General features: G+C 35.0%; 4 protein-coding genes across 4 annotated transcripts; 1 reads left to right on the top strand and 3 right to left on the bottom strand.

Moving 5' to 3' along the window:
• Positions 1-395: 395 nt before the first annotated feature.
• LOC135117607 (uncharacterized) lies at positions 396-3,909 on the bottom strand. The gene has a single exon (XM_064037080.1). It carries the CDS (start codon positions 3,606-3,608, stop codon positions 1,227-1,229), a length of 2,382 nt encoding a protein of 793 aa, XP_063893150.1. The 5' UTR covers positions 3,609-3,909; the 3' UTR covers positions 396-1,226.
• A 3,789-nt stretch (positions 3,910-7,698) lies between these two features.
• LOC110370059 (multifunctional methyltransferase subunit TRM112-like protein) lies at positions 7,699-8,368 on the bottom strand. Its single transcript, XM_021325769.3, has one exon. It carries the CDS (start codon positions 8,231-8,233, stop codon positions 7,856-7,858), a length of 378 nt encoding a protein of 125 aa, XP_021181444.1. The 5' UTR covers positions 8,234-8,368; the 3' UTR covers positions 7,699-7,855.
• A 635-nt stretch (positions 8,369-9,003) lies between these two features.
• Positions 9,004-14,411, bottom strand: LOC135117605 (uncharacterized). The gene is made up of 7 exons (XM_064037079.1): positions 14,269-14,411; positions 13,973-14,184; positions 13,605-13,681; positions 12,877-12,942; positions 12,088-12,174; positions 10,719-11,872; positions 9,004-10,109 (listed from the first exon to the last, which is right to left on the bottom strand). The coding sequence occupies exons 4-6, from the start codon at positions 12,890-12,892 to the stop codon at positions 11,364-11,366; spliced, it is 612 nt and encodes a 203-aa protein (XP_063893149.1). The 5' UTR covers positions 12,893-12,942; positions 13,605-13,681; positions 13,973-14,184; positions 14,269-14,411; the 3' UTR covers positions 9,004-10,109; positions 10,719-11,363.
• A 570-nt stretch (positions 14,412-14,981) lies between these two features.
• On the top strand, positions 14,982-18,706 carry LOC135117604 (DIS3-like exonuclease 2). Its single transcript, XM_064037078.1, is given in 4 exon segments — positions 14,982-15,940; positions 15,942-17,585; positions 17,698-17,956; positions 18,060-18,706. Coding segments are annotated over 4 exon segments (2,988 nt in total). The 5' UTR covers positions 14,982-15,065; the 3' UTR covers positions 18,270-18,706.
• Positions 18,707-18,920: the final 214 nt, after the last annotated feature.

Genomic DNA, 18,920 nt, shown 5'->3' with positions numbered 1-18,920 from the left:
TGTTTATTTGTTAGTACCAAAAATATTCTACTATACCACACGGACTAGTAAAAAAAGAACTATCTATACACTATTTATTTATTTTTTGATGTGAACTCATCAAATGATGTGGATTAAAAGCGTGAGGGAGTGTCAGACTCTTACTGACTAAAACCAATCATGTTCCTTCTGAAGCCCTTCATATAGGTACCAGGGCCGCGTTAACTCTTTCGAACAATCCCGCAGCCCCACTACTAGCGGTCTCTTCTTCGGCGGCAACTTCGTCCGCGTACAATTTTTTTATCATAAGCATAAAAAAAATATATAAATCATAACGATATTTTTTTTAATGTACAACCAAAGTAATTTACTGGTGTTTTTATAAAATTTCTTTTATAAGGCTCCAGAACTACTAAACCAATTTAAAAAATTCATTCACTGTATGGGTGTTTCTCATTTTTTGATAGAATAAAATTTAATTTACTGAAAATGGTATTCAAATGTAATTGATGATGCATTATAACAGATTTGGTCTTGTTTATCATAGAAAAAATACTTGCCGAGCTCGCAGTCTTTTATATATTGAATTAAAAGGGTTGAAATAAAATTGCCCTCCATGGAAGTGACTACAGATCCACGGAAGTGACAATCCATACAAAAATATTTTCCATGGAAAGATCAATGAAGTCATGTTTTTAAATAAAAAAATCTACTATTTCATCATTTAAAAATTTATTATTTATCTTAATCTATACTAATATTATAAAGCTGTAGAGTTTGTTTGTTTGTTTGTTTGAACGCGCTAATCTCAGGAACTACTGGTCCGATTTGAAAATTTCTTTCAGTGTTAGATAGCCCATTTATCGAGGAAGGCTATAGGCTACTTTTTATCCCGGTATGGGAAGTAGTTCCCACGGGATGCGGGTGAAACCGCTGGCAGAAGCTAGTGAGTATATAAAAAAGCTTGAAGAAACGCGCTCCATGGAACTGACCCCATCAGATCCACGGAAGAGACAATAAATATCTAAATAATATTTTGAAAATAAAAGGTTCTACTACATATTTTATCATTTTTTTATTTAGGTATCTTATGAATATGTAAACTTCAACTTAAAAACAAAACCTTTCATGTCAATTATTTATTATGCAGTCTCAGTAATCAGTCTCACATTTTTAACCAATTCTAACATTTAGGGAGATATTTATGCATTAATGACCATCTAAATACTTATTCTGTTTGTGGCCATTTACTCAATATTTCTGTAATTTTTAAGCTCGGTATTGTTAAACAACAATCGTCCCCGCCGACCGGATGTAGGCTCTTTCAAAACACACATTACATCATCGCGAGGAACAGGAAATATGTCCTCAGGGTCTATCCAAACGAAAACAGCATGATCTTTTGTAATTTGTTTCTTTTTCGCGAATTTTATCCTGGGCTCATCGTCATCAAATCCAATTATTTGACCAACGAAATGCTTTTCCGTTTTTTTTAACAAAAACTTGGCAATAACCCACATCCCATCCTTTAGTGCTATAAACTTTGAATTAAGTTGCACGTTCTCGTGTACTTCCTTCACTGGCACGTTTTCTTCATCTGTTTTTGGACTTGTATGAACGTCTTCATTTATTTCAGGCCGCGAAACAACTTTTTCATTATTGGAACTCAATATCTCTTGCGATTGGATAAAATCGGTTACAATTGGGCTGCTGACAAAATCAATAAAACCTTTTGACAGTGAATAGTGAGAGCAAATGCTACCAGGTTCACAAGAAATGCATGTGAGTTTTCTCAAATAAATCCTTTTAGGATTGGTAACAACCCAAGTGACCTGGTGAATTTTTAAGGTGCCGCTTATGCTTTTTCCTTGGTCAGTCAAAACTTTGTCTATGTCTTCCATGTTCCCTTCAGTCACAACAGAAATGTCAATGTTAGTTATGTTTGTCTCTACGGCTTTAACGAAAGCGGCAAAATCAGGGATATCTTCTCCATGAGCTACTAACCGATCTGCTGTCCTTTTTATAACCGCTCCAACTCCGTCCATCGGACCCTTGCCATGACCGGCTTCGCAAAAGTTCCATGAAGCAATTTGTATACCGTAGCGCTGCGTGATATATTGAGAAAATAGAAAAAACGCCTTCCTATTCCTATATTGTGCTGTAGGCCCATCGCTTAACACATGCAAAGTTTTTATAGGATGTGACAAACATATCGTATCCAGAATTTTTTGCATGTGAGCAAAAACTGCACCAGCGTCATGCCGCAAGCATTCCGAAAGCGTGCAAAAAGATTTACTCTTCACCTCACTACTGTCAGGGCATCTGTAGTAATACACACCGGTATGTAAACTTATTTGCAGCCTTGAAGCACCGAAGTGTACTGCTTGAATTTCATCGGAATACTTGCAACAATAATTTTCTGCGAAGTCGACGTGCATGAAAATCTCTTCCACAGAAAGATTAGCCTTAAGTTGAGTTGTAGCTAAGTACTGATGCGTTATAGTGTACTGGTGTTGCAAAAATTTGTCCAAAGCTTCAATGAACTTCAACAGCAATGTCTTTTTCGTTATTTTTATTTCTTTCTTCACTGTTCTGCGTATTTCTTTTTCCTTGCCTTTTATTATCCGATTTTCCTTAATCACTGTCCATGATTTATAAGTAGTTTCAGTCGAATCATCAAAAACATTAATATTTGGGACTTTGTTCTTACACGTCGAGCATTTGCGTAATATGCATATCTCTGAATTGATATCACATACTATATTTTTACAGAGCTCCCTTAAATTCAGATAGGAAATTATGTTGAGGTACTTTAATTTGTCAAACATAAGTTGCATGTTTTCATGAACCGCGCAAAGACATGTGTCTCTTTCAGATATTTTTCGTACTGTAATCCAAAAAGGTCTTAGTCGGCAAAAAGAAGCAAAGCTAATTTTAACACTATTTTCTGTCAGGAATTTCTTGTGTAGGTTTAGCATAGTGTCAAAGAGGTATCTTTTTTGCTTTTTTACTTTATTTCTGGTGACACAATCTTTTTTTCCGGGGCACATTTTGCTATTGTCATCTCTTTGAAGGAATGTAGTAACGGCTGTACGAAGTTTCTTTCGCTTTGATACTTCTGTTTTTACCTTGAGAGGGCTTCTCTTTTTCGTAACACTATCCATGTCTTTCTTTCGTTCAGTTGCTCTCAATAACTTCACTTGTAAGGTATGTACTTTTTTCTTCATAGCCTGTATTGTCTCTTTTTGTTTTTTTATTATCAAATTTGATAACTCTCTTCTTAGTCTTGATGCTTGTACACCTTTTTTCTTTTGTCGGCTTACTATCCCACATTGTGAAGAGCTTGGACTAAGGTCTGACAGCATTGTCGGTGTCGATCTAATTGATTCCGAGCATGTGGTAACATCACTGTCACAATTAGACAGTCGACGGGCCACTATCTCAGGGACGCTTTCTAAGATAGATGCTGATTCTGGTCGGATGGGTAAAACTGCCTCATCATCAGTAGTTTCTGGAGTGTTCTCTCTTAAGTGATTTAATAATATTTTAGCACGTTTTTGTTTCAATCGACTCCTTAATTTGCGTTCTCTCCACTGTTTTTGCTGCATTCGATGTTCTCTAGGTGTCATATGAACTACAAGCTTCACTTTATTCTTCTTTCGTTCTCTATCTTTTTCTTTAGAAGCTTCTTATAAGGCAGCATTTTCTTTTATGCGAGCTCTTCGCCTTCGCTCACACTCTCGCTTTTGCTGACGTATCTCTTCCGCAGTTTTTGTACCAAAATATAAACCAATATGTAAATGTGAACACCATGTAGCATTTTAATTGTCACTTTATCCTCATTTGTCTTTGCGATTCTACATGATCTTCGCATGCTTTTACTGTATGTATCAATACATACAAATTGTAATACTATATTATTTTAAAAAGAGTAACCATGGAGTTTCTTGCCCGTTCTTCTCCATAGGAAGCTACTTTTGGAATGGGCAACTAGAATCAAACTTAGTTATAATTTTGACGTTCATAAGTGCTTGTAAAGGCCTAAATGAAATAAATGATTTGACTTTGACTTTGACTTTGACTTTGGGCGATTTTTAGTTTTAGGTTTACCCATCTAAAATGAAAAAGAGCAATATTTTTCATGAAGCCAAATAATAACGTCAAAACCACCACCCTAACGGTGCGCACAGACCTATGTAATATTGTTATATAACGAACTGCAATACAATTTAACATAAAATAGTAGTCATACAACTCGAGAGGATCGGCACTGTTACTTCTTAATACAGGCTATTTCATAGCCTAGCAAGAACAGTACGTCACCCATTTGATAATCAGAAATGTAAAACTAGGTACCCACTTTGTGAAAAATGTAAAATGTACTACAATCTATTTTTTTTTTAATTAAAATAAATTATATTATTACTTTGCAATGTTAAATAACAAGGTTACATAGTGTAGACATGTTATAAAACACAACTTATATATAACAATGTTACATAGTTTGTACGGACCGTAAAACATGCACAAGATCTCTCCATACAAAGTCACTTCCGTGGATAGCAGTCACTTCCATGGGCAAATTTTTATCCATGGAACCAGGGAAGTGACCTCCACGGATGTGACTTTGTCTGTTCAATCTCTGATTACATAACCTCCAAATCGGGAATGAACGAGCATGTTTAGCCACGTGTTTTTGTACACCAAAACGCATCAAAATCACACCACCTAATAACATAGTTGTAAAGTACATACCTTTGACGACCTACACAGATGTGACTACTTATGCTCGACGAATTTTAAGAATAAACTTTTATTTTTTATTTTCACACAGATGTTACGCCGCCGGTAGAAACTGACAATTGAAATAAAAAGATGGCGTCTCAGGCCTTGTCTGTGGCCAGTTGCGTTCGGAAACGCTTGCGTTGTGTTTCTAGTATGGCCGGTGTGACATTGATCCATGGAAGTGACAAAAAAAATAATCACAACATTTATGAGAAATTTTATGCATCTTCTAGTAGCTTCTTAAACGTATGTTATTACATTTACCGTGTACATTTAAGATATTATTAGCTCACCTTTTTGCACATTCACAGAAACAGATAAAACACAGCATTTTTTTTTCTTCATAAAACCTGTATGATCACATCCATGGAAGGGACAATTTTGTTTAAAAAAAAATTAAAAAAAAAATTAAATTAGCATTAAATGTACCATTTTTGTCTCTAAAATATTGTGTCATAAATATACTTTAATATCACAAAGCACAACTTTATCATTTAGTTTCAACCAGTTAGATAATTTAAGATCACAGTATTTTTTTTCAAAAATGAGAATTACCCGTATAAAGTGAAGCTACTCTTTATTTTAAAGCCGCGTACGCACGTACGAACAAATTTGTTGCGTTACATGATATGCAACAACTTGGTTCGCACGTGCGTACCACTATCGAACATCGAACACTCTGTTCGTCAAACATGTTCGCGGTGATCCTTGTAGTGTGTTCTGTATGGACGGTGTTCGAAGCGCTTTAATAACTTCACAAGCGACCACTTCCAAGGGCGCCGTCATGGCTACTAAGATAGAGTTCACGACTGTTGTTCGCGAACTCGACTCGAACTATGTTTGCGTTCGTGTTCGAATATGCCGTCCATACGTACGAACCAAATGTTCGGGTCTGGTGTTTGTGTTCGCTATGTTCATGTTCGTACGTGCGTACGCGCCTTAATACAAACTTTAAGGGTTCCCCCAAGATGCAGGCAAGGGCGGATCCAGCTTCGGCGCCAGGGGGGGGTCACACAGTCGTGGTCAAGTCACAAAAAATATTATATTGTAGTGTATACTTCTTTTAATATTAAAAGTAGTAGTATAAATACAATAAGCGCGATCGTAGCGAGCTCGAAATTTTTACGATTACGAAATTTTTGTTAAGAAAAGTGTTTTCATGTAGAAAATGGCCCGAGCAGACTACCACACACACGGGCCAAACAAAAAAGCGCGAGCGAAGCGAGCGCGAAAATTTTTTTTCAGGTCGAGGACTAAGGTTAAAAAAGTGTTTTTATGTAGAAAATGGTCCGAGCTGAGCGAACGCGATTTCTTGAACATGAGCGCGAAAATTTTTATTCAGTTCGAGGACTAAATGTAGATGAAAACGCATTCTTGCTGTATAACAAATCTATAGCACAAAAACAAGAAAGCGCGATCATAGCAAGCGCGAAAATTTTTTCAGGTTGAAGACTAAACGTTTGAAAAGTATTGTGTACGCAGAAAAGGGTGCGTAGGTACGTTTTTTATTGCAGCAACAGTAACACATTTTCTGTGAAACTTCAATTGTCTTACTATTGGTAAGGGTTCGTGAGATCAGGGCCATCTCTAGCTCATGTAGCGCCTGGGTGCAATCATCACCCAAGCGCCACCTATGTATCTATTGAAAGATGTTGAGTAGTACATGTACATATTGATCGAAGTACTTTACAAGGAATATAAATAAGAACGTTCGAACGAAAGTCACTTTTTTGGAAGGTAAAGGACTTAAAAAATGTTTCCTAATCATTGTAGGCTCAAACTGTTAGCCAGATTTAAGTTATGAAGGTAGAGACAGGACAATATAATCGTAAAAATTTGCGCGAGCGCAGCGAGCTCTCAAATTTTTTGATTTTGAGACACAAAAAGTCATAAGTTTTAAAAAGCGCTGTAAAGTAACAAGCAGTTGGAAACGCAAACTGTTTTGTTTATAAGGACTCCATATTTCTTTTTTTTTGCTATATTTGACTTATGAAGTTATCAAGACAAGGTATATATAATATACCGAAACAAATATAATATATATAGCGAAATTTTTTGAGCCTACGACACCAAAAGCACCTGATTAAGAACATTGTAAAGCAACAAGTAGCCGCGAGCGCAGCGACGCGAACTTTTTTAAATTAAAAATAATCAAAATGATCCAACAAAGCGAAGGTGTCTTTTTTGTCAGTATCATGATACAATGCGGAACTTCCTTATTGAACTGGTGTCATTTCTTCGAAATTTCCTGATGGTGGGCGTCTCGCGGCGCCCCTGATATATCGAGGCGCCCGGGTTATTCGCACACCCTGCACCATAGGTTAAGACGGCCCTGCATGAGATACAGCATGTAATGTAGACAACCCGGACAGCGGATTCTTAGTAACAGGGTCCCGTTTCCTCCTTTTGGGTACGGATAAAGAGTAAATAAAGAATAGAGAGCGAGCGCTGCGAGCACGAATTCCTGCAACTATGTAGGTATCCACCTATTCACTCGGAATAAAAAATATCTTATACTTTTAACAAAAACATAAAACATCGTGTTTAACCATTTCAATTATTGGTCCTCTTAGGTCCTGAACCTGGCCCAGGGGGGGGGTCATGACCTTGTGACCTACCCCCTGGATCCGCCGTTGGATGCAGGTAAAACTGTGGGAAACAGCCTTTATAGACATAAAGTTAGAAATTATTTAAAAAACTGCATAAATAAAACCTTAAAGTATTTATTATTCGGGATCTTTTAAGAAATCCTTTAGCAGTGTTATTTGGTTTATTGACTGGACTATTAGTCTAATGACGGAATACTCTAATTCCATACTCAGCTTCATCTGGTTAGACTGGAAGCCAACCCCAACATAGTTGGGAAACAGGCTAAGCAATTGATGATGGTTAATATAATTACACTATAGGAAAATACATAAATAAAAAAAATGATTAAATAAATTCCTGTTTGGAACAAAATATTTATTGTTGCAATCAAAGTTAAATATTATGTACACTCATTTCTCTGTACAGTTATAATGCTAACATTAAAAAAAATAATTACTTAGTAATTTAAAAGAAAACTTAAAAGCGTAAATTATAAATAGGTTTATTGTACTTCTGCTTCTGTCAACAACATATTTGGAATTCCCTTGGAGATGGGAAACTGTCTGCCGGATTCTGGGCAAGTGAGATTTCCTTCTTCAACCTCTACTTCCAGTAAGACTTTGTGTACTTTCTTCAAAAATTCTTCATTTTCTTCGTATTTTGGTTCTAAAGTTTTGGGTAGACCATCACCATGGCCAATACTATTGGCAGCTGCCCAGAGAACTTCCCAATCCAATTTCGGAATAACACGCGTTATAAATTCTGGATTAAAGTCAATTTCTGTTACTTTTACATCTGTAGCATTTATAGCCAGAGGATATCCAGTCATGACACCTTTTAAGCACTTCGATGTTAACATGTTATGCGTTATGAGCTTCATTTTGAAATCACTGGATTTAAAATTCTGCCAGTAAATATTGTTTTAATTTTGGGTATTCTGTTAACTTTGAAACCACATCCAAATTATAGGTTATCTTAGCTCCTGTTTGTTTGGTTGACTGACAGACAGACCGAAGATAGACAAAAGACATTGACATAGGGACTTAAACTTGACAGTAACAGTGACTTTCGTTAAAGTGTCAATAAAGAGGTAAACCGAAAGTTAACCAACTAATTTAAATTTAAATTAAGGAATATGGATGCATCATAGTTGCATTAGTTCCCCTCTCGGCTGATGGCCACATCCGCAAAAAAACATGTCGATGTCAGTTTATATTTTAAGTTTATTTCAATAATACTCGTGATCCTTGGGCCACATGAGGTGGCATTATTTTCCAACAATCCGCATTATGCACACCTTTTACGCATTTAGGTACAACACTTATTTCAATTTATTTCATAATGTTTCATAACAAATTGTAATATAAAATTTTAGGTTGGTAACCTTGGTCTAATTTGTCAACCTTAAATTTTGGTAGATATAAAAAAGTCCATAAAATTCACAGAGTACTTTTTATATTATGAAATAGAGGTCCAACTCGACTACCAAACTAAGTAAGACAAGTGGCGCCTTCTGAACGCAGGTTTAAGAAACTATTTGTCAATATATATACATATAGCTACATAAAGCAGTGGTTACTGGGTCTAGGTAGATTTTTGTTTCTTTTTGTTTAATATTTATAAGATGTTTTTCAATAAATAAAACACTGATAACCTTTAATATAATTTATTTTTTTCTTTTAAAACATTTCATGTATAATTTTTTCGCTTTTAGCTTATAGGAATCCGTATCATCATCACACTCTCTCCTATTTATTAATATTTTATTAATATCTTTACAGTAATTGTAAATAAAGAATCTGCAGGATATATTGATTAAAAAGTCTATTAATTTTTCTTTATGAATTTCACATTTTATGAAATCGAATTTCAAATGTATAAATATTAATGTTTTGATGAAATCTTTTAAATATTTTTTTTCCAAACATTTTTTAATTATTGTGTAATTTATATCCTGCAGATTCGAAACACAATTTAAGAGAGAGTCGCTGGGACTGCAAAGCCATTTTTTATTAGCATACTCTCTATATTTTAAATAATCGTGTTCCTGATCGGACATTAAATTTTTTTTACATTCACTACAACCCTTGAAGACTTTCTTCTTAGCGGTTTTAATAAAATAACCGCTAACATATTGTAGCCCCCCAATTATACGGGGGTCGCTTTTGTCTTCAAGGGCTGTAAATTCAATGTCCGGAATCTCAGAGAGCTCACAATTTATTTGTTCTTTGCAGGCCCGCTTGTGATGAGAACTTCATGCAAAGCGTGGCAATTATCTGCCTCACAATTTGTCCCTGGGGCATGGACACTAGATAGGCTGTTTATTAAAGGCTGCTAAATGCTGCTTCAAATCCATCTGGAGTAGGGTTTACGTTGCGGCATCCTTGACTCCTTATCGATCCAAAAAAATTTTCTATTGGATCCTGATTCAGATGCCGCAACCAAACCGATGTCACTCCGTACTTCGCAGCAATTTTTTAAAAGCAGTTCTATTCCTTCTAGTGTCCATACCCAGTTACTTAAGGTGGGAACATACTCCACATTCGAGGTTTTTACATTCACAAATTTCATATTTTTTAAAAATATTTTTGCCTCCATCCATGTTTTGTGATGTATTGAGTTCGGCGTCGCAGGTCCCAGCAGTGGTTTACTGTGCTTCCTTTTCCCGAAGCTTCCGTTAATGGAGTCAAAAAGTTTGTCAAAAAACAAGATGACGTCCGCTGTATTTTGCGCATCTTGAGAGATTATTCCTTTTTCTGCAAAAAAATAAGAAAAAAAATATTAATAAATATTCCTCACACGTTCTTACAACGCAATCTAGTCCCAAACAAAGCATTGCTTGCTTGTAATTTGGGTACAGCAGACAACCAATAAATGAACTTATATAAATATAAATATTTTATAAATAACATAACATAGTGTACATATGTAGAAACACCCACACACATAAATGTTTGACTTATGCGGGAATCGAACCCGCGACCTCCTGTGGCAGGCAGATACACTGGCTACTATGGCATCTAGTCATCAATAAGAAACTTGTTATTATTAAATCTGAACTGGGAGCAGTTTTTAATTTGTGAAAACTTTTACTATACAATCTTCCGCCCGCGGTTCTACCGCATCCCGTGAAAGCTACTTCGCGCACCCAGATTAAAAGTCACTTTTAGTCTTCCTCAATAAATGAGCTATCTAACGGTGAAAGATTATTTCAAATTAGACCTGATCGACCTTGGTGATTGGATTGGTTCTTCAGATTAGCATGGTTAAGAAAACATACAAACAAAAAAATCTTCAGCTTTATAATATATAAGTATCGATAAAATAATGCAATGTGAAAACATTATGTAATAAAGTTTATTTACCTGCTAGGTAGCCCATATTTGATGCTACAGTTTGGCTGAATAGTTGCGTAGCAAATTTAACTTTCATCCGTGGAATTTTACTGGGAATGCAGTGGGAGTCTGTTAATTTTGGCACCAGTCTTATGCCTTTGTAGCCTGGGTTTTCTTGGTGCAGTGCAGTTATGTGTTCCCACTTTGCCATTAGCATTTTGTTGTCTTTTTTATATAGTAGATTTTTCGTTATTAAATTATTTCTTATACATTTCATTAAGTGAGGTGGGTCATACAAGGGAATGATTTCCTGTTTATTTATTAAAATAATATTTCCCTCAGGTTCTTCTGATTTTCTTAACAGAATACCTCTTGTTTCTTGTAACAAGAATTTAATGCAGTTAACATTATTTGTTCCTTGGTCGCACACTGTTGCTACCACATTAAGACCAGCATTTTGTAGTTCTGTGATGACAGCCTTTAATTGTTTTGCCAGTTCTGGTCCCTTTGTGGCAGACTGAGAAAATGTGTATGCAACGGGTTGCTTATAATTTTTTATAAGTCCTCTTATCATAAATACCTGCGCATGATCTGCATACTCAGGCAGTGTCTCTTGCCCATTGGTTACAAACCCACTCACTCTGTCCTTCCTTTCATTGTATGCCACATTCGGTTTTAGTGACATTTCGTCAAAAGAACCACACATAATTTGTGCTCTGGTTTCATTTTAAGTGTGGCTTTTTTTATTTGTGCCATCAAATTTTTATTGATACCAGCATTTATATCTGCCATATTAATTAATTTTATTAAAATTTGGCGTGATGGCAGGATAAAGATTTTCCTCAGGAATCTGTATCCTTTTGGGCTTTGCTTGAGGATAGTCAAAGCTACAATTTTTCCTCTAATGTGAAACGCCGGCCTTTTTTCCTTTTTGTGCTCCCTGAACTGCAGCAAAGTTAAAATTTTTGATGTGCTAGACATTTTGTCTAGAGTTTCTAAAAATTGAGGGTTTGTAGTAATATTTTGCAGGGCCTTGATCTTGATTGCCTGCTTTTTAACCTTGCTACGGCATTTGCTGAGTTTCACACCAACTTGCAGCATTTTCTGATACAGAGCACGCTCAGTTTTCGTAACAGCAACCTGTTTTACCGCCTTCTTACTAACACATTTAACTTTGCGATGCACTGAAAAATAATAAGAATCATATGAATAAAATTGCAGAATTTAAGAGTACATATGAGTGAGATAGCATCAAAGCTAGTTGTGTGTGAAAGTATCCCATGATTGAAATATGTATTAAATCTATAAATCAGTACCTAGTTAATAAACCATGATAGTGAGTGTAACAAGCAAACTCAGCTTTGAAGTTATTAAGTTTGATTACAATTGTGTTGCTTACCAAGATCTTTCACCACCTCAACATTTTCTTCTTCACTATGAGGCTGTCTATCACTGTGTACAGACTGAGATTCTGAAGTGACAGGATCTGAAAGGTCATTAACATATTTGGTAAGAAATGTGTGCCTATTATATACAAACCAATTAAGCTGATGATCATTACCATCATCATGAATGTAGCAGTTCATATTGAGTAACCATTATTTGAATCATATTGAATTAATTAAAGCCAGCCCACTACTAGACAAAGTTACTTTTTCTTTTATATAGTTTATAATATCAACTAGCGACCCGCCCCGGCTTCGCACGGGATAACAGTATTTCCCAGTATTTAATGTATGTTATTATACATAAAACCTTCCTCTTGAATCACTCTACCTATTACAAAAAACCGCATCAAAATCCGTTGCGTAGTTTTAAAGATTTGAGCGTTCATAGGGACATACAACATGACACATGACAGAAAAAGCGACTTTGTTTTATACTATGTAGTGATAAGGATGTTAACATTTTAGGACTTATGCATATGACATATAAATGTAATTTAACAAACTGTATTTCATCAATCACTCTTGTCTTAAGGGATAGGTTTATAGAGAGGCTAGTTTACTTTAATTGTTTGCAAAATTATAACTCAGGAACAACAAAAATAATTCAATTTAAGATGATTTTAAGGTAAATTAGCACATTTATCGAGAGAGGCTACATTTTATCCGGGCATGAAGGAGTTCCAGGACAGAATATGTGTAAAATAATTGCTGATTAAATGCTTGTATGTAGGATCACTCACCAAGATTCTCTTTCATTTGTACATCTTCAATTGAACCTTGTGAGTGTATATGTAGATGCGCAGGTTCTGTAAATAATAATATTCAGTGATTAGTATATGTTATTATTACATCATTTATTGCTAGTGTCTATCTATCAATTACACTATATGCTGTCCGCATGGGTGCCGCATATTATGCACAAATATGTTGACATTATTGAAAAGAAACAAGTATTAAACAAAACAAAGTAATACAAAAGTAAATTATTTCAGACATGGTAATGGTTTTGTATGCCTAAGTGAGAGTAGTAGAAATCATAATTGACATGTACCTTGAAAACTAGACGTTATGGATACCACATATTATGTTTGGAACATTTGATCTATGATTCATTACCTATTCATTCAGTCAAGAGGGTACCAAAATTGTGTAATGCAGTGCTATTTAAGTATTACAACAAATTAAAAATAGCAAAGGATTTTGGTAAATGTGACATTCAAGTTACTCAATTTCAGCCTAATTTGTAGGAATAAATGATCTTTGAAATAACTTCACTCAAAAATGGCTGGACCGATTTGGTTGAAATTTGGTATGTAGATAGGTGATACCCTGGATTAAGACATAGGCCACTTTTATCAATACACCATGCGGACGAAGCCGCAAGTGGAAGCTAGTACATACGTAATGTAAATGTATGTATGTATGTATAAAATGAATTGCTTGTTTATATGTATATGATAAAATATACCTTTTGATGTAGACGGTCCTGAAATCTGAAGAGGTCTTAGTGCTCTTTTTCAATGCTGAATTTCGAGCAAGATAATCCTGTAAACAACGATAAAATAATATGAATTATAAATATAGTAAATTTTGAAATGTAATATAGAAACTCTTGTATGACATACTGCGTACATACAGAAATTGTGGCTCCAAAGAAATCTCTATTCAGATGTTTTAGACTTACTGCAGCTTTTCATTTTGTGATTTGGAAAGTTTACTTTAAACTCAAATAACATGACTGTTTATTTCTTTCTAACATCAACTCTAGAAATTTGAGACTTAGGTACTCTTTAAGGTAAACAGGTACCTTAATTTGGGTATTTTACTAAAACTAACCTGGCATGTTTTTTGTAGGTACAGCTCCTTTGGCAAGTCGGTTATTCCGGCACCAATATTTTGGTTCGAAATGATCATTACAGACGCGGCGGTATTTGAAAATATGGTTATTTTCAAGTTGCAAAATGTCACCACCAATATGAAAGACCCATGTATTAAATAGCTGCCTATCCTTATCTGGATTAGGGAATTTATGTAAATACCCGTAGTGTCTGAAAAAGGGTAACAAGTTAGAATTCAGTGGAGTCGTGACAAAATGACGACTATTTGTTTTAAGGATGTTGATAAATGCTTACCTAAGCCATTTGTACATCCGGGAACACAACACTTTCTATTAGACATGATAAATATTAATTATCACAAAACGGGTCAACGAGTCCTATCTCAAGCACAAAATTCACAAGATTTCGATCACCTCAAGCACAAAATCGACACGGCCGAAGGAGCAGAGGCTCAACTTAACGGACTTAGGTGGATAAAGCACTAATAGGGATAAAAATCTGGAAAAACAAACAAGACACCGAAAAGCACTTCAGCGCAAACCGGCAGCCAAATTTGTTTGATTGACAATTTTTGCATAATGTTGCATGTAGAAAATGGATTTAATGTTGCCAGTAGAAAATAAATTCTTGAATTTTATTTTATTTCTGGCTAATTGATAATAAACATTAAATTTTAGTAATTGCTTCAATATGCAACTCAAAATTTTTATTATTTATTTTTTTATTTTAGCTGAAAAAAAAGATAGGGTAAGAGTAGAACCAATAAAAGATGTGATAGCGCCCTCTTACACACCTAAGCATAACTACTACGCAATCGCGCATCATCGTCATTACAAATAACGCCATCTATATTTCAGTTTCTTTAATATCTTACATTATAATACTACCAAATTAAAATGACACTTCCATGTAAGGACCTCAATGTATTTACTGTCTCACTTCATTTTGCAGACCTATAATGATACGTTTTCTCGTTTGCCACTATTAAGATTGTCACCCCTGATAAAATTTTAATTGCACGCTATATTTGTTTTTATGGAAATTTGTTGTTTCATCAAATTAAGTTCAAGTATTTTGATAATTTCTTAACGATGTCTCATCTGTGTGATTGTGTATCTGAAAGAAATTTTGACGTAAACAGGCCATCGGGTGCCCAACTTTCCACGTCGCAACCTTTTCGTTCTAAAAGTTCAGTCAACAATAGGATTCAAGAACATCAGAATCACTGTCCAGCGAAAAAAGCTCAAAAGCATGCCTCGCTTTCACGGCATAAACAATCACAAGGTGAGGCTGCAGGAATAAATTCCCAGACGTATACTAATTCGACGATAAGTGATATATCCACTCAGTGCCAAAACATAAATATAAACAGTGAAAACGATGAAGTAGACCAAGGAGACAGCCCAGCCTATCCAAAACGAAAACATTCAAAGAAAAAAGAAAGAATAAAGAATTTAAAAATTCCTTCAAGAGAAGCTATGAATATACCACAAACATCCGAGTCGCATCGCGCCCAAAACGATGAGGCATCATTGCACGAGTTTTTTGCACACCAAATAAGTCCATTGTATGCATCTACTAATTCTCGGTACCTTGAAAACCTTCGTCATCATCCTCAGTTTCAGCTTTCGCAAAATATGCAGGACTCAAGAGAGTATTTGACTAATGCTCAACATGCTGCAAGTTTACCCAACACTCCAAATTTTCAGGCAACACAAAGACCTACATCAGCTAGTATACCAAGCTCACCAGTTGTTTTAGTTGACTCTATGACTCCTAAATGCATACAAAATTTTCTACAACATCCATTACTTAGCAAATCTTTTAGTGTCAGAAGTACGGAACCTTTCAAATTTTTAACAGGAGAAAATGCAGATAACAGTGATGTCAACACAACCCCTAAACATAAAAGGAAAAACAAAAAGAAAGCTAAAGAAACTGGTGATATTAAGTTTGACCCTTACATCTCAGCAGAGAATGGAAGCTGGGCTAAAAGATAATGTCTTTATTGAAGGAGTATTGAGGATAAATCCTAAACAATTCCAACATGCATATGTTTCTAGCAGTGACAGAAGTGAACAAGATATTCTTATTGATGGAATAAAAAATCGTAACCGTGCTTTAGAAGGTGATGTTGTAGTTGTACAGTTTACAGACAGTGATAATGAAGACAGCAATGATGACAACAAACAGAAAAAAGGAAAAGTAGTTTATATCAAGGAAGTAGTTCACAACAGAACCTGCATAGGCTCTCTGAAGTTGATGCCTGATAAAAATAGGCAGAGAGCCTTGTTCATTCCACGTGATCTCAGAATTCCAAGGCTTAACATACCATTCACAAGTTGGCCTGACAACTTTTATAATGATGCCAAAACTTATGAGAATACATTGTTTTTAGCCAAAATATTGGAATGGACAGATACCAGATTTGCTATGGGGAAAATTGTTTGTAACATTGGACAGTCTGGAGATATGGTAACAGAAACAAAAGCAATATTAGCTCAAACCGATTTAGATGTTAAGCCATTTGGTCCTGAAGTCAGACATTTGTATCCAAGATTAGATTACAAAATTCCTGAAGAGGAGATATCACTTAGAGAGGACTGTCGGAAATTGTGTGTGTTCAGTATTGATCCATTTAACTGTCGTGATATAGATGATGCTGTCTCTTGTAGAGAACTGGAAAATGGGAATTACGAAATTGGAGTTCACATAGCTGATGTTGCTCATTTCTTAACAGAAGACACTATACTGGATGAAAAAGTGGCAGACAAAGCAACAACTATTTATTTGGTGGAAAAAGCTTATCATATGTTGCCTGATGATCTCTGTATGCTCTGTTCTCTTTTTCCCGGGGTTGACAAATTAGCCTTTTCAGTTTTCTGGGAGATAACTAAAGATGGAAAAGTTCTAAGTCATAGATTTGCAAAAACAGTAATTAACTCTTGTTGTCAATTAGCATATGAACATGCGCAATCAGTACTGGAAGATAAAGAGGATTCTGAAACAAGCTTTCCTGAAACATATAATAATTTTGGATATGCTGATATATCAAAAGTAATAAAAATTCTTGGGAGTGTTGCTGCAAAATTCCGCAAGGATCGTTTTGAAAGTGGGGCTTTAAGAATTGATCAAGCCAAAGTTTCCTTTCATTTGAATGCTGCTAATGGCTTGCCAGACTCATTTTGGATATACGAGAGTAAAGAAAGCCATCAACTTATTGAAGAATTTATGTTACTTGCTAATATGACTGTAGCTGAAAGAATTCGAGAGGATCACCCATCATTAGCATTTCTGAGATGTCACCCAAAACCCAGTGGGTACATGTTGAAACAACTTGCTAAATCCTTGAAACCAATGGGTATTGAATTAAATATCAACTCTGCTGGTGAGTTGCATCGCTCCCTTTTGGAACATGTTGGTCCAGACTGTACAGACAAAGGCAAAGTGATGGTTTTAAACATGCTGTGTGCTAAGCCTATGACAAGAGCTAAATATTTCTGTGCTGATGGGTGTCATGATGATGACTTTCATCACTATGCTTTAAATGTTCCACTCTATACACATTTCACCAGCCCTATACGAAGATATGCAGATATTATGGTGCACAGGTAAGAAAATATTTTTAAACTAATGAGTAATGATAGAATGACTATGGTTTGAATCCAATAAATAACCAACTCCAATTTCTAGTTTTTCAACACCTTGTAATACTAATTTCAGGTTGCTGGCAGCAAGTTTGAAATATAGAGAGACCCCAAAATGGGATGTAGACAAAGTTCGTATGATTGCAGCCCAATGTAACAAGCAAAAATACAATGCAAAAAAAGCTGGTGAATTGTCAACAGAAATGTATACACTGAAGTACATTGAAATGAAGTCACCATTAGTGACTGAAGCTGCTGTTGTAGAAGTGAGAGAAAAATATATTGATGTTATAATAATAGCCATGGGGTTAAATAGAAGAATATTTTTCAATAATGTAAGTTGTTAATACCTTTTTCACTCAATATATCTGACTGTATCCAATAAGTAATCCTGCGGTTAATATGATAGCAATATAATTTAAACCTTGAAATTTTCAGGATTTTCCAGGGAAATACCAATGTATTAAAACAGAAGGATGCTCAAGGCTCTCTAAAATGGAATTAACATGGAATGCTACAAATGATTTACCAGAAATCAAACAAGTTATTCAAGTATTTTCTATTTTACAAGTTGAATTATATAGAGGTGATGACATGGTGAAGGTTGAAACCAAACTTGTTAGGCCAACTCAGGAGCCATCTCCGTAATAAGTACTTTTATACTAAAACGAAAGGTACCTACATAGTGTCTTAATGTGATAGTATTTTACAAAAATGAAATCAAATGACACCAAAATAATACTATTTTATCATTATTGGCTAATAAAATATGAAATTCTTAATTGTAATAGTCATTTTAAAGATTGTTGTGTAGGTATTTGTGTTAATTTTTAACTTTTTAAATAATGAAATAATGTGTGGTTTTATTTACAGTGGTCAGTAGGTATTTATATTCTTACGTGTGTTTTAGCTTGCATGTTTACTGTAGACGTTTTACTTAGTACAAGTAAATAGTTAAATATTTTTTAGTTTTAGGGCAACAAGCTCAATCAACATTTGAAACCCGCTAATCGCGGAATTAATAAAATTTGTACATAATGTATTGTTTATATTTTCCCTAATTAAATAATCTATATTAGTAAGAACTTGTCTTTTTTTTCTTTTGTTTTGAATTGATGCTTTCACTGCTGGAAAGCTATGGATGATTATGACAGAAAAGGATAAAAACGTTTATTTCAAAGAAAAAATAGCGGAATGCCACATACGTTTCAATCGTAATCGAGTCGGGATTGGATCGCAGTCGAACGTGAATCGTATGTCGCTTAGGTGAAATTAGGAGAATCGGGCCCCTGGTACCTA

The sequence above is a fragment of the Helicoverpa armigera genome, chromosome 11 (genome assembly GCF_030705265.1).
Source record: "Helicoverpa armigera isolate CAAS_96S chromosome 11, ASM3070526v1, whole genome shotgun sequence".
NCBI lineage: Eukaryota > Metazoa > Arthropoda > Insecta > Lepidoptera > Noctuidae > Helicoverpa > Helicoverpa armigera.
Note: the sequence above shows the minus strand (reverse complement) of the source record. Positions and strands in the feature narration are given on the sequence as shown.

Excerpts from the sequence above, each read along its gene's own strand:
- LOC135117607 (XM_064037080.1), bottom strand. The coding sequence starts at position 3,608 with ATGACACCTAGAGAACATCGAATGCAGCAAAAACAGTGGAGAGAACGC.
- LOC110370059 (XM_021325769.3), bottom strand. The coding sequence starts at position 8,233 with ATGAAGCTCATAACGCATAACATGTTAACATCGAAGTGCTTAAAAGGT.
- LOC135117605 (XM_064037079.1), bottom strand. Across the intron at positions 11,873-12,087 it reads TGAGGTGGTGAAAGATCTTG|TGCATCGCAAAGTTAAATGT; the intron begins GTAAGCAACACA and ends ATTATTTTTCAG.